Here is a 12,438-nt window from a genome sequence, read left to right on the forward strand (position 1 = left end):
CTTTGAATACTATTAAAAGAGTCACTTAGCCCCATCAAAAATTGCATTACACACTCCTCTTGTTAAATTTCTCCAAAGAACCTTAGGGTTTCAACAGAACATTGTGGCAATCGCCTATAATTTGCAAGCTCATCCCAAAATGATTTCAATTCAGTGTAATAATCACTCATAGACTTCTGATCTTGATTTAATGAACTAATCACCTTGCATAATTGAAAAATTCATGGACGATTACCTTGTGAGAAGTGGTCCTATAAGTCTTTCCACATATCATAAGCATTATCAATGTAGATAATACTTGATCCAATGTTCTTTGCCACTAAATTGAGGATCCACGAAACTACCATGTCATTACATCGAATCCATGGCAAATAGAGTGGATCTGCTTCAGACTTCGGCTTTTTGTGAATTCCAGTTATAAATTCGGTCTTGTTCTTCGCACTGATGGCTTTGGACATGAACTGTGACTAAGAATGGTAATTATCACCACTTAAATGATCGGTAACAAGCATAACACCAGGATTTTCTCCATGGTGTAAGAAATAAGGATTTAAGGGGTTATCGAGAGAAGGAAAAAAAGTAGAAGAAGAAGAATCTGAATCAGATGAATCAGAATCCATGACAAATCTCGCAGAGCAACGGTTTATGCTCTGATAACATGATAAAAAACTGGAGTTCTGCCAAGGATTTGTGACCAAGCTGATGAACAGGCAGAGCTAGGGTTCGAGAACAGAGAGAGATTTGGACAAATATGTATTCTTCTTGTATATATTTTATATTACTATTTACAATTAAAATGAAGTATTTATATGTACTAAAATACAATGATGAAAATGTAATTGTACATATAAAGGATAAACATTATATTTCTAATAAAATGCTATATTATTCTTCATGATAGATTTTGTCAGTCTAGTTATACTTACTAAATATAAAGATTGTACTTATTTTTTATATGTATATCGCTCAAATTTGCGGTCATTAAAAATGTCACATTTCTTAAATGTGATTAAAATAGTTAGAATGCACAGCGGAAAAATACCTCAAGTTCAGCTTATAAAATCGTTCCACAAGTTTTTCCAGATTGATAAATCCCAAGCGTTTCCTCTTAGTGGCAAAGTGTACTACATAATATAAAATTAGAGTAACACTTAACAAATCCACAACCTAAATATCTTATCAAGAGAGAACAAAAAGAGAGAGCTTTCGTATATTTCAAATGATCACCAAAAAACAATTGAGGAGAACTATACAGTCCTCTTGCACATGTCTGGCCTTTTAAGGCCAGCCTTCAATTGCTATATTGAATGACAGCCATGCGTTACACTATGGTTAAGGAGTGGGTTGGCCCCAAGTGGGCCCCCCTCCATCTAGCAAAAATGATAATATTTAAAAAATTAATATTATTTTAGAATACTTTTATTTCAAATTGATGTGAGAAATAGATTATTCATTCTAACTTGATAAAAATTGATTTAAAATTTGGTGGGTTTGGATAGTGAGATGAGATGATACATTTTAGATGAGTAGAATAAAATATTTTTAGAATATTATTTTTTAATATTATTATTATTTTAGAATTTAAAAAATTTGAATTATTTATTATATTTTGTATAAAAATTTAGAATATTTGTAATGATAAAATGATATGAAATGAGATAAATTGAGGGAGTTTTTATATCCAAATAAGACCTTAATTTTTAAAATCTCTTATTAATCAAATTTGTCGTGTTAGCAAATTAGCAATAAGGATATATTATCCACTTTCACTTGTAAATATAATTTTATATTTTTTTATATAATTAAAATTATTCTATTTACGTGTGGATGAACTTTACAAATATAACTTTACATATAAATTAATCGTATCATTTGGTTGGAGATGGCCATGTGGGTAAATGCGACACGAAACTGGCGCCAAAACTTCCCGCCAAAAGGCCGAACCGACCCGCATTCGCAAAGCGGGTGGGCCTCGTCTGACACGTTGGGTGCATTAAGACGATAAATGGAAAGCAGGAAAGGTTATCAAAGCGCAGAAGAAACGGCCGCTCCCAAACGAAAAAAGCTCGTACGCACGGATAGAAAATGGCCGGAGATGGAGAAGGGCCTTCTCCTTCGACCCCGAACTCGCCGTCCTCCACCGGTTTCAACAGTGATCAGCTTCCTCACACTGACCGCAGCTTAGAGAACTTCACCGACGATGATTACGACGATGAGGAGGCCGCCGTCGATCCTGTAATTATCCGTGACGAGCCCGAAGAGGTTGAGGAAGAGGAAGATGGAGAGGATCTTTTCAATGATACGTTCATGGAGTCAGTCTGATCTTGCTCTTCCTATTCCTGTTCCCTCTCACTCCTCATTTTAAGATTTCAATTTGTTTGCGAAAATGTTATTTATTATTTCTACAAAATTAAACGCAGTGATTATCGGAGGATGAATGAGCATGACCAGTACGAGTCGGTGGGGCTGGATGACTCTCTAGAGGACGAGCGAGATTTGGACCAGATCATGCGGGACCGCAGGGCTGCAGAGTTGCAGCTCGACGCCCGCGATGGCCGCAACGTCAACCGCAAGCTTCCTGAGCTTCTCCATGACCAAGGTTCTTTTTATTATATTATGGTCTCTATCTTATTTCGTGGTTTGTGTTGTTATTTGCCAAGTTTTATCCTTCGTACCAATCTTCACTTAGTTTTTCACTCTTTAATTGCTATTTTTAATCCTTTTAAAGAAAAATTAGTACGTTTATTGACAAATTACTCCCACTCCATCTATATGCACAAGAAACGATGACTCTTAGATCGAGAACGTACACCAAGCCTAGCTCCAGTCCCAAAGCGTTTGAGTAATCAACAGTACTGCCAAGCCTCGGGGTCGCAATGAATATCCATTAGAATTGTGGCTTGGCAGAGGGAGCTTTCGCTCATGTTTGTCCCTTATTTGAGCTGGATTATGGTGGTTAATGTACTCGAATATGTTAATCTACTACGGCACGCTTTAGGTATTTTTATTGAAAATAACTAATTTAAATTGATTGATTATAACATATCAAGATAATAACACTACCAAATTATGATTGGAAGAAAAACAAGAAGGGATACGGAAAGTGAATGCAAATTCATTGCATGCGTGCCCAAGGAATTTTGATCCATGGCAATGAAGTTAAATACTTGTGGATGCTGAGTTCTGCCTTCGTAGTTTATAATCATAAACTTTCACGTTTTGGTCACAGACACAGATGATGATAACTATAGGCCGTCAAAGAGGTCTAGAGCTGATTTCAGGCCTCCTGCACCAAGAAGCTTTGACGACGCTGATGGAATGCAAAGTTCACCTGGAAGATCACAGCGAGGACAATCAAGAGAGGATGTGCCCATGACTGATCAGACTGATGATGATCCATATGAGGTGTTAAGCCGTCTTAAGTTTATTCTGTTACTCCTCAAAGCAATGATCCTCCTTCAGCTAATAATGTGCATTACATTTTTAGTCATTTGCTTATTGCTGATGGTGTTCATTGTAGGATGAAGAGGATGATGAAGGTGAATTTGAGATGTATCGAGTTCAAGGAACTCTGAGAGAGTGGGTTACTAGGGATGAAGTGCGTCGCTTTATAGCAAAGAAGTTTAAGGATTTTCTACTTACATATGTGAATCCAAAGAATGATCATGGCAACTTTGAATATGTACGGATAATCAATGAGATGGTATCAGGTAAACTATTCATTTCTGCTTACATTGCTCCCTGTGAACTTGCAAATGTGAAAGGTGAACCCTTATATGACATGTTTTGTTGGCTACAAAATGCAATCCCTCACAAAGCTTTCCTGTTTATATATCATGTGGACTAATTTGATGTTGCTCTGCAGCTAATAAGTGTAGCTTGGAGATTGATTACAAACAATTTATCTACATCCATCCCAATATTGCCATCTGGTTGGCTGATGCCCCACAATCTGTCCTTGAAGTAATGGAAGATGTTGCCAAGAGTGTTGTCTTTGATTTACATCCAAACTACAAAAATATCCATCAAAAGATCTATGTTCGCATTACCAACTTACCTGTTTATGATCAGATTCGGAATATTAGGTAATATTTATGAATCCATTGCTATTTCTTAAGATCCTTTTACACTGCTAAAGTTTGATTTCAACTTTACTCTTGTTTGCTGATTTGCAGGCAAATCCATTTGAATACCATGATTCGTATTGGTGGAGTTGTGACCCGTCGCTCTGGGGTCTTCCCCCAGTTGCAACAGGTAAAGTATGATTGCAACAAATGTGGGGCAATTTTGGGACCATTTTTTCAGAATTCATATTCAGAAGTGAAGGTTGGTTCGTGCCCAGAATGCCAATCGAGTGGACCATTCACCGTCAATATTGAACAGGTGAAATTTCTAGAGCTCACGATTGGAGAACTGAAACTATAAGATTGTATCTTATTTGAAGATATGGGATTTTAATTTATGGAAAAGTGCAGGGGAAACTAAGCTAAACAGATGTAAATGCACGGTTTGAGTTGAGGCTTTCATTTCCTTGGGTCCCAAATAGCCAAAAATGAGATAGAACCTCATTTAAACACAAGCTGTAACTCATTGATTTATCTTTCTGTGACTTGTTGCAGACAATTTACAGGAACTACCAAAAGCTTACACTCCAGGAAAGCCCTGGAATTGTGCCTGCGGGTCGGCTTCCTAGATACAAGGAAGTGATACTGTTGAATGATCTGATTGATTGTGCCCGTCCTGGGGAAGAGATTGTAAAGTCTTCTTCTTAGAATTTTTGTTTGTGCTTGCCGCTTATTACATGTGTTATGAATAATTCCTGATTTTCAGTTTTATGTTTATGTGGTTAATTACAGGAGGTCACGGGTATTTATACAAATAATTTCGACTTATCTTTGAATACAAAGAATGGTTTTCCTGTATTTGCCACTGTTGTTGAAGCAAACTATGTCACAAAGAAGCAAGACCTGTTTTCTGCATACAAACTTACCCAGGAAGATAAAGAAGAGATAGACAAGTTGTCTAAAGACCCCAGAATAGGAGAAAGGGTATTTCAACTGACACTATTTATTTTTCAGCTGCTCTTGATTCTTCCTCATGTAATTCACATACTAAGATTGTTGTGAACAATAATTTTCAGATTATCAAGTCCATTGCCCCATCAATCTATGGCCATGAAGGTATAAAAACTGCAATAGCTCTTGCTATGTTTGGAGGCCAAGAGAAAAATGTTGAGGGGAAACACAGATTACGAGGGGACATAAATGTACTTCTCCTAGGTGATCCAGGGACGGCCAAGTCACAATTTCTCAAGTAAGAATTACTTCGATATTTGATCTATTTGAAAGAAACTTAAAAATTGCTTTTGTAATAGTTACCTCACTTCTCAAGGTTTCTTTAATAGGTACATTGAAAAGACTGGGCAGAGGGCTGTGTATACTACTGGAAAAGGAGCTTCTGCTGTGGGGCTCACGGCAGCAGTGCACAAGGACCCAGTCACAAGGGAGTGGACTCTTGAAGGAGGGGCCCTTGTTCTTGCTGATAAAGGAATTTGCCTTATTGATGAGTTTGACAAGATGAACGATCAAGACAGGTAAGTGAATGCAAATTTGGACGGTACTTGTATAATTTGAAACTCCTCACCCCCGAAAAGGGAAAGTTCATTCTTATCAGAGCATTAAATTTTCTATTCATTATCAGGGTGAGTATTCATGAGGCAATGGAGCAGCAGAGTATTAGCATATCAAAGGCTGGGATTGTCACTTCTCTCCAGGCACGATGCTCTGTGATTGCTGCAGCTAATCCTATTGGAGGAAGGTATAAAAATGTATAAATTTATACGAGGTGCTATTATTATCCGTTGCACTGTCACTGAGGTTTGGTACAATGGCTTGTACATAAGAATCTTTAAATATATGAACGCCAATCACATTGACATAAGTCTTGGGGGTTGTTTGGGAATAGAGATGTTTCATTTTATCTCATCTCATTTCAAAATTTCTCATAATTTCATTTCCAAACATTACTCAAACACAAATATTTTTCAATTTCATATATTCAACTTTTTCATCTAATCATTACCTAATCATTATAACTTTTCCAAACTTTCAAATCAAGTACAAAAAAACAATTCAACATTTTCAAATCAATTATGTTAAAAAATTATATTCTAACAATATTTTTATTCATTCTTTCCTAAAACTTAATAAAATATCTGAACTCAAATTTTTTTACTACTATTCACAGAGTTTTCATTTCATCTCTTTCTCCAAGCATCCTCTTAAGAGTGCTCATTTTTTCCCTTGGGATATTTCTTGAACATGTTTTAGATAATAAAGGCCATTTGTTAATTCTCTCTCTTTCCAAACTCACCCTCTTACTTTCTTACACTTTTGTTGTCTTCAACTTGACAGGTTTGAACTTGTTGTCTTGTGTTTCAATCTTTTTACTTCTTAAGCCATGATTTAATTCATATGGCTATTTTCCAGATATGATTCCTCGAAAACATTTTCACATAATGTCGAGTTAACAGATCCCATTGTTTCTCGTTTTGACATCCTCTGCGTTGTGAAGGTTATATTTCTCCAAACTCAATCTCCATTAACATTTTTACTACTTGCTCAATGATGCTGACGTGGAAGAGAATTGATAACTTGCAGGATGTAGTCGACTCTGTCACGGATGAGATGCTTGCAAAGTTTGTGGTTGACAGCCATTTTAAGTCGCAACCCAAGGGTGGTAACATTGATGATAAGTCTGTAAGCGAGTCCAATGAAGATAATCAATCAGCTTCCAGGCCGGTTGATCCTGAGGTCTAAAAGCCAGATCCTACTTGTGTTCCCACGTAGTTACTTCTAGATTTTTCGAACTTGGTCTTCCCCAACTTGATCCTTAAGATCTGTCTTCTTTTCCAGATACTTCCTCAAGATCTGCTAAAGAAGTACATAACTTATGCCAAGTTGAATGTATTTCCAAGGTTGCATGATGCTGATATGGATAAGCTCACACATGTTTATGCCGAACTGCGAAGAGAATCTTCGGTAAGGTTCTCTATTAGTGACTATATGGTACTTTTATTTGATGAGGTTCTCACTATATTTCCTGCTCTTCCATTGTGTCCTATCTAGCATGGACAAGGGGTGCCTATTGCAGTGAGGCACATAGAGTCAATGATACGGATGTCAGAAGCACATGCTAGAATGCACCTCAGACAGCATGTCACACAAGAAGATGTAGATATGGCCATTTGTGTCCTGCTTGATTCATTTATTTCAACCCAAAAGTTCGGGGTACAGAAAGCTTTGCAAAAGGTATTCAAAGAGATCCTCCTTTTCATGTCGACTCCAGTAGCCTTTCCTTCCAGCATCTTCTGGGCATTTTTCTTTCGGGTTCTACTCATAACTTATCACATTGCAGCTCAAACACCATCCGCCCCATCTTAATTGTCTCTATAATCTGTGTACTTTTCAAAGCACTATTGTCATTAAATGTCAGTAATGCCCGCATTTAAATTTTCCTGACATAGCCATATAGAAATTGACATGCTGGGTATGGTCAAGAATGCTCGAGGTAGGGATTTTTTTAAGGCAACGCTGGTCCATTGTTTACCAACTTTTACTGTTCTACATGGGCTGCTTTTTGTTTCACAAAAGCATTTATAACTATTGACAAGGTATCTATCTGTTCATTTCTTGTTTCAGACGCTCTTTATTCTGCCATTTCTGTAGGCCTAAACTAGTTTATATAGGACATGCACTATTGCCGATGCTTGCAGTTTTTATGCTTATAAACCATGCAGTTACATTTATTCCGAGCAAGTACAATGCAATTATGCCTGCGAATGGGAAGTTTGCATATTGTTACATAGAGAGCTTTGAACTTTGGTAGTTGATCATTTGGACAATTGGTTGACAACGATTTGATGTGGTCTTTGCAGAGCTTTAGAAAGTACATGACTTTCAAGAAGGATTATAACGAACTGCTTCTATATCTTCTTCGTGAGCTTGTCAAGAATGCACTGCATTTTGAAGAAATTGTTACTGGTTCTACTTTAGGGCTTACCCACATTGATGTGAAAGTAGAGGAATTGCAGAACAAGGTGAAAAATCCAAAACAAAAAAGAAATAAAAAAAAAAAAACAAGACGTTGTGTATTTCCCTTATATAAATTGGCTTGTTTTCTGGGAACAAAATATAGAACTTACTGAAGTTTTGGTTTGATTTCATTTTGTGCAGGCACAAGAACATGATATATACGATCTAAAACCCTTCTTTACGAGCCTCCACTTTTCTAGAGCCAATTTTTCGTTGGATGAAGACCGGGGAGTGATCAGGCATCGCCTTGCAAGATGATGACAAAAATATTGCGCATCATTTTTTCCTAGGAAAATTAATCGGTCAGTACCCTCGGGGTAAAGCTGTTCCAACAACGGTTTCTCGAGAACAGCTGTGGATATTTATTACGGAAAATGTTTTCATTGGAATTAGTTACTATTTTCATACGTACGTGTATGTTCTATGTGAGTTGTTAAAAGGATTGATGGGAATTTTTAAGTGTTGTGGGCAAGGAATGCCTTCGTTTGTTTAGATTTTGAAGGTAATAGACTTGAATTCGAATAGCATAGCTAAATTTCTGGCTCCCCTTCTGCCAAGGGAGAAGGTTCTCTTCAAATATTTAAAAAGTAAGCCAGGATGCTAAATAAATTTTTAAAATTTTTAAGAGTACTGTTATATATATTTTATTAATTTGATTAGTCAAATCAATTATTTTATTTTAAAAAAAGAGCATTGCTATTCATAAGTCCATATACCACACACCAAAAATTTTTTATTTTTTAAAAATTTTTTTAAAGTTTTTTTTGGTTTTATTATTCTTAAAATAATTAAATTATTCTATTCATAATCTATATACTACATATTTGATAAGAGAATAAAATTAAAGAAATTATAAAAAAGATAGTGTGTGGTGTATGAGGTTTAGGAATAGAATTTTTCTTTCAGGTTGCTAAACACTAAAATCAGAATTGGGCCGATTAGATTGAATGAGCCCAACCTGCCCAACAATTCTTGGACGCTAAAATCTGAATTGTGTCGATTTCCTTCGTCTTCCATTGTCTTTACTAAACACTTGATTCAGAAAATATTTTATCTGATCTTGGGTGGTATTACATCATACATCTTTTGTCCAAACACGTTATGTTTGGGTATCTATCAGTTGCCCGTAATATATATATATCTATAGGCGTGATTAAGCAGAAAATCAGCGGGCTTAATTTATTAGGATCAATAATAACAGGAGCATGCATCATAATAGCTGGATTAATTTTGAAGACTGTTTACGATAATGACATGTACGTGATTGGCACGACGTATCTCATCGGACTATCAGAGGGGAGAGCTGGGCCGAATGTATGCTCATTGGTGCAAGCCAGTCAGTCAACCATGAATTTTTAATTGTTCCTGTTTCGCTTTCAGCATGATTCAGAAGACGACACCGAACTCACGCACGCACGCACGCACGCATGCACGCATGCACTGTACCATTGAATTAGGCTTGAATATATATATATATATATATATAATGTGGCTGTAAATTTATATATTCTGCTGTACTGGGAAGATACTTTGTTTGTTTGACCCTTACTTTGTCCTTTTGTTGCCCCCAAATCTCTGATCTCATCTTCGACTTGGAGTAATATCCAGCTCATGTAACAGCATCCGGTGACCACACCTACAGTTCCAACTCTGCCAACCCAACTCCACACGGGCTAAAGAAATGCATCCCACCCTGCTACCTACCCTACGTGCTTCTGACTACTGCCCTCTGCCGCTCTTCCCCATCTCAGCCTTCTCTCTGATTCGTTCCTTTTTTTTTTAATCAATAAATGTGCATATATAGTAGTCAGTAGATAGTAACAGACGAATAGTATTTCTGCATATTCAATTATGTTTCTGTTTATTAACTACCTTTTTTTAATAAAACATTATATATATCTAACTTCAACATGATCAGCTTGACCTGACCGCTTCCAAAGAAAACCAATATTGTTTTTAATTTAGATAGAAATATGTATAAAAAGAAAAAAAAAATAATGAGAATCACTGTCTTTGGAAGAGGCATAAGAATAATTTATCTTTTTTACACTTCATTTCCACTAAAGATATTAATGTTTGTTCTTTCATCATGGAAATTTCAATATGGGGTTTGAATTATATATGTTAGTCAAAATGAGATTAGATATGTCTCCCGACAAAAAAAGTGTAATTATTCCTACTTCAACTTAAATCATAAATGCTTTCTTCTAAGATATCTAATTCCATCACGGCAAGAAAAATATTTATTCGATAAGTTATTTACGATGAAAATAATTTTTTATCTATTATTTATAAATTTATACAGTAAATAACTAACATCAGATAGTTTTTTTAAGTGTTAGACAACCAAAACTGGAAAATAAATGCCTTTAAATGCACAGAAATAGAAGATATACATGTGATGTAATCACGCAGGCCAGCCAGCAGTGATCATTATGTATTTGGTTATGTCATTGCCCGTTGGATTAACGTCGCGGTTTTTTAAGCATCAAGACAGGATAAAAGCTGTCCATCCTAAACGACCAAATCAAGCCTACAATCTCTGACGAAGAATGAATTAAAATAATTAATGGAGTCCTCCATATCATCAATACAGCAAGATGATCATGTTAATTTGTTCCAAATTGCTTATTTATGATCTCGATGATCGGGAAGAGTAGTTATATATAATCTTAATGATGTTGCTCAAAATCTTCACAATATTAAGGAGAAAATAAAAGTGTAAATGAATGAGAAATAAATTGCAACTCAAGAGCATTCAATCAACTAAAGTTCTTGTATCTATCTGATCGTATTGAAGTTTTACACATGACTTCATTATTGAAACCCAGAAGGACCATAAAAAAAATGCAAAACAGAAGGCTAGCTAGCAGCATCTCGACTTTCCTCAAATATATATATATATATATATGTATATATATATATATATATATCATTTTCTGGATTTAATCTTGATCTTGGCTTTTGAAGGAGGCTTAGTACAAGTAACATGAATTTGCTGTTCTGATCTGAGAGTGATCTTTTGAGGCCCTTTCGGTTGAGATTTCTTCCTTCTCTTCATCCCAAATGAAGGAAGTTTTCTCTTTTCCGTCTCCCTTATCGTTTCGAGCTTTGGCTTCCATTGGCGTGATCCGATAAGCTGTGCGTACTCCTTCTGCAATCGAGGCGTAGTGCATACGGCATTACTCGTAGATTTACTCGAGCTCTCGGTATTCATTTCTTCTTCTTCGCCCCGGATCTTCCCTTCTTCCAACAGCTGCGATATGAACTCATCTGAGACGCGTATTCTCAGACACCCAGATGGTGTTTTCTGTATATCAAAAGGTTCACAAACGGCAGCTTTTCTTACAAACGCATTCCTCGAGTGTTTAGAGATCGGAGAAGAAGATGAAACCGGGGATGAGTCGGGTTGACGGGAGGCAAACGAGGCTATGGTAACGAATGACAGTACAGATTGGAAGAAATGATTAGGAAGAAGGAAATACTTGTGGCCGGGCTGCAGCTCGTCGTCCTCCGATAGAGCAGGAATCTTCTGGCCGATGTAAAATGAATCGGCACGGCAAACCAGGTGCTTTGGAAACTCCGACATGAGCTCCGAGACGTGGACAGGACGGCGGTAGATCTTGACGACGCCATCAGATTTGATCAGCTTTATTGTCCCTCCGACTGGCTTCTCAAACTCAGTCGGCCGGAGTTGCATGCAAGAGGCATGCCTCCCCAATACGTGGAAACACCATGGTATCATCTGGAGATTGAGGTACTTGATGATGCCCATTTTAGCACATAATATTCCTGATGATCAAAACGAAAGCACAGAGATTGTGAGAGCAGGAAAAGCCAAAAGGGTCTGCCTTTTTGTGGGGATAGATTAGCTAAGATGGAGCAGGTGAGTTTTCCAGATTATAGACAGAGCAGACTATATATATTTATGGCTGAAAGGAATAATATCCATTCGTATGTCATCTTGTTACCTTTGGATAAATCGAAGAGAGGAGAGAGGAGAGCTTGGCTTTAAGGGGAGAGGGAGAAGAGGCGTGAGACCCGGATAAAGCGTTTGCCAACGTAACACAGAATAGTACTGTGGATTTGCTTTTTTGTTTGCGTTGAAAGTTTGAAACAATGTTTGACTCTCTCTCTCTCTCTCTCTCTCTCTCTCTCATGTTTTTTGTTCGTTTGCTCCGACGTCAATTAATGATGTCAAAAGGAGAAATTTGAATCAGATGCCCCTCCGCCTTTAAATCACCCCTAGCTTTGCTTTTGTTACACTGAATGTATTCCTCAAAGTGGTTGGCGTCATGTATCCAGCCAGACGTATGGAATACGGCTTTCACATTTCTATAACTTT

General features: G+C 36.9%; 2 protein-coding genes across 3 annotated transcripts; one reads left to right on the plus strand and one right to left on the minus strand.

The window, feature by feature from the left end:
• Positions 1-2,020: 2,020 nt before the first annotated feature.
• LOC109006699 (DNA replication licensing factor MCM2) lies at positions 2,021-8,628 on the plus strand. 2 transcript variants are annotated; one of them, XM_018986067.2, is made up of 17 exons: positions 2,021-2,312; positions 2,421-2,599; positions 3,230-3,405; positions 3,521-3,710; positions 3,866-4,085; positions 4,176-4,383; positions 4,620-4,754; positions 4,857-5,048; positions 5,141-5,313; positions 5,405-5,593; positions 5,701-5,817; positions 6,489-6,573; positions 6,660-6,812; positions 6,897-7,040; positions 7,128-7,310; positions 7,937-8,098; positions 8,235-8,628. In XM_018986067.2, the coding sequence occupies exons 1-17, from the start codon at positions 2,086-2,088 to the stop codon at positions 8,349-8,351; spliced, it is 2,850 nt and encodes a 949-aa protein (XP_018841612.1). In that variant the 5' UTR covers positions 2,021-2,085; the 3' UTR covers positions 8,352-8,628. The 2 variants fall into 2 exon arrangements, with proteins under 2 accessions (XP_018841612.1, XP_018841613.1); XM_018986068.2 differs by having other exon boundaries at positions 6,915-7,040.
• A 2,225-nt stretch (positions 8,629-10,853) lies between these two features.
• Positions 10,854-12,116, minus strand: LOC109006698. Its single transcript, XM_018986066.2, has one exon. It carries the CDS (start codon positions 11,866-11,868, stop codon positions 11,026-11,028), a length of 843 nt encoding a protein of 280 aa, XP_018841611.1. The 5' UTR covers positions 11,869-12,116; the 3' UTR covers positions 10,854-11,025.
• Positions 12,117-12,438: the final 322 nt, after the last annotated feature.

This window comes from Juglans regia, chromosome 16 (genome assembly GCF_001411555.2).
Source record: "Juglans regia cultivar Chandler chromosome 16, Walnut 2.0, whole genome shotgun sequence".
NCBI classification, from domain to species: Eukaryota; Viridiplantae; Streptophyta; class Magnoliopsida; order Fagales; family Juglandaceae; genus Juglans; species Juglans regia.

What these genes read in the sequence shown, in the direction of transcription:
- LOC109006699 (XM_018986067.2), top strand. Translation starts at nt 2,086, where the DNA reads ATGGCCGGAGATGGAGAAGGGCCTTCTCCTTCGACCCCGAACTCGCCG. An exon ending in AATCAATGAGATGGTATCAG is followed by an intron (nt 3,711 to 3,865) that starts GTAAACTATTCA and finishes GTTGCTCTGCAG; the next exon opens with CTAATAAGTGTAGCTTGGAG. An exon ending in ACATCCTCTGCGTTGTGAAG is followed by an intron (nt 6,574 to 6,659) that starts GTTATATTTCTC and finishes GATAACTTGCAG; the next exon opens with GATGTAGTCGACTCTGTCAC.
- LOC109006698 (XM_018986066.2), bottom strand. Translation starts at nt 11,868, where the DNA reads ATGGGCATCATCAAGTACCTCAATCTCCAGATGATACCATGGTGTTTC.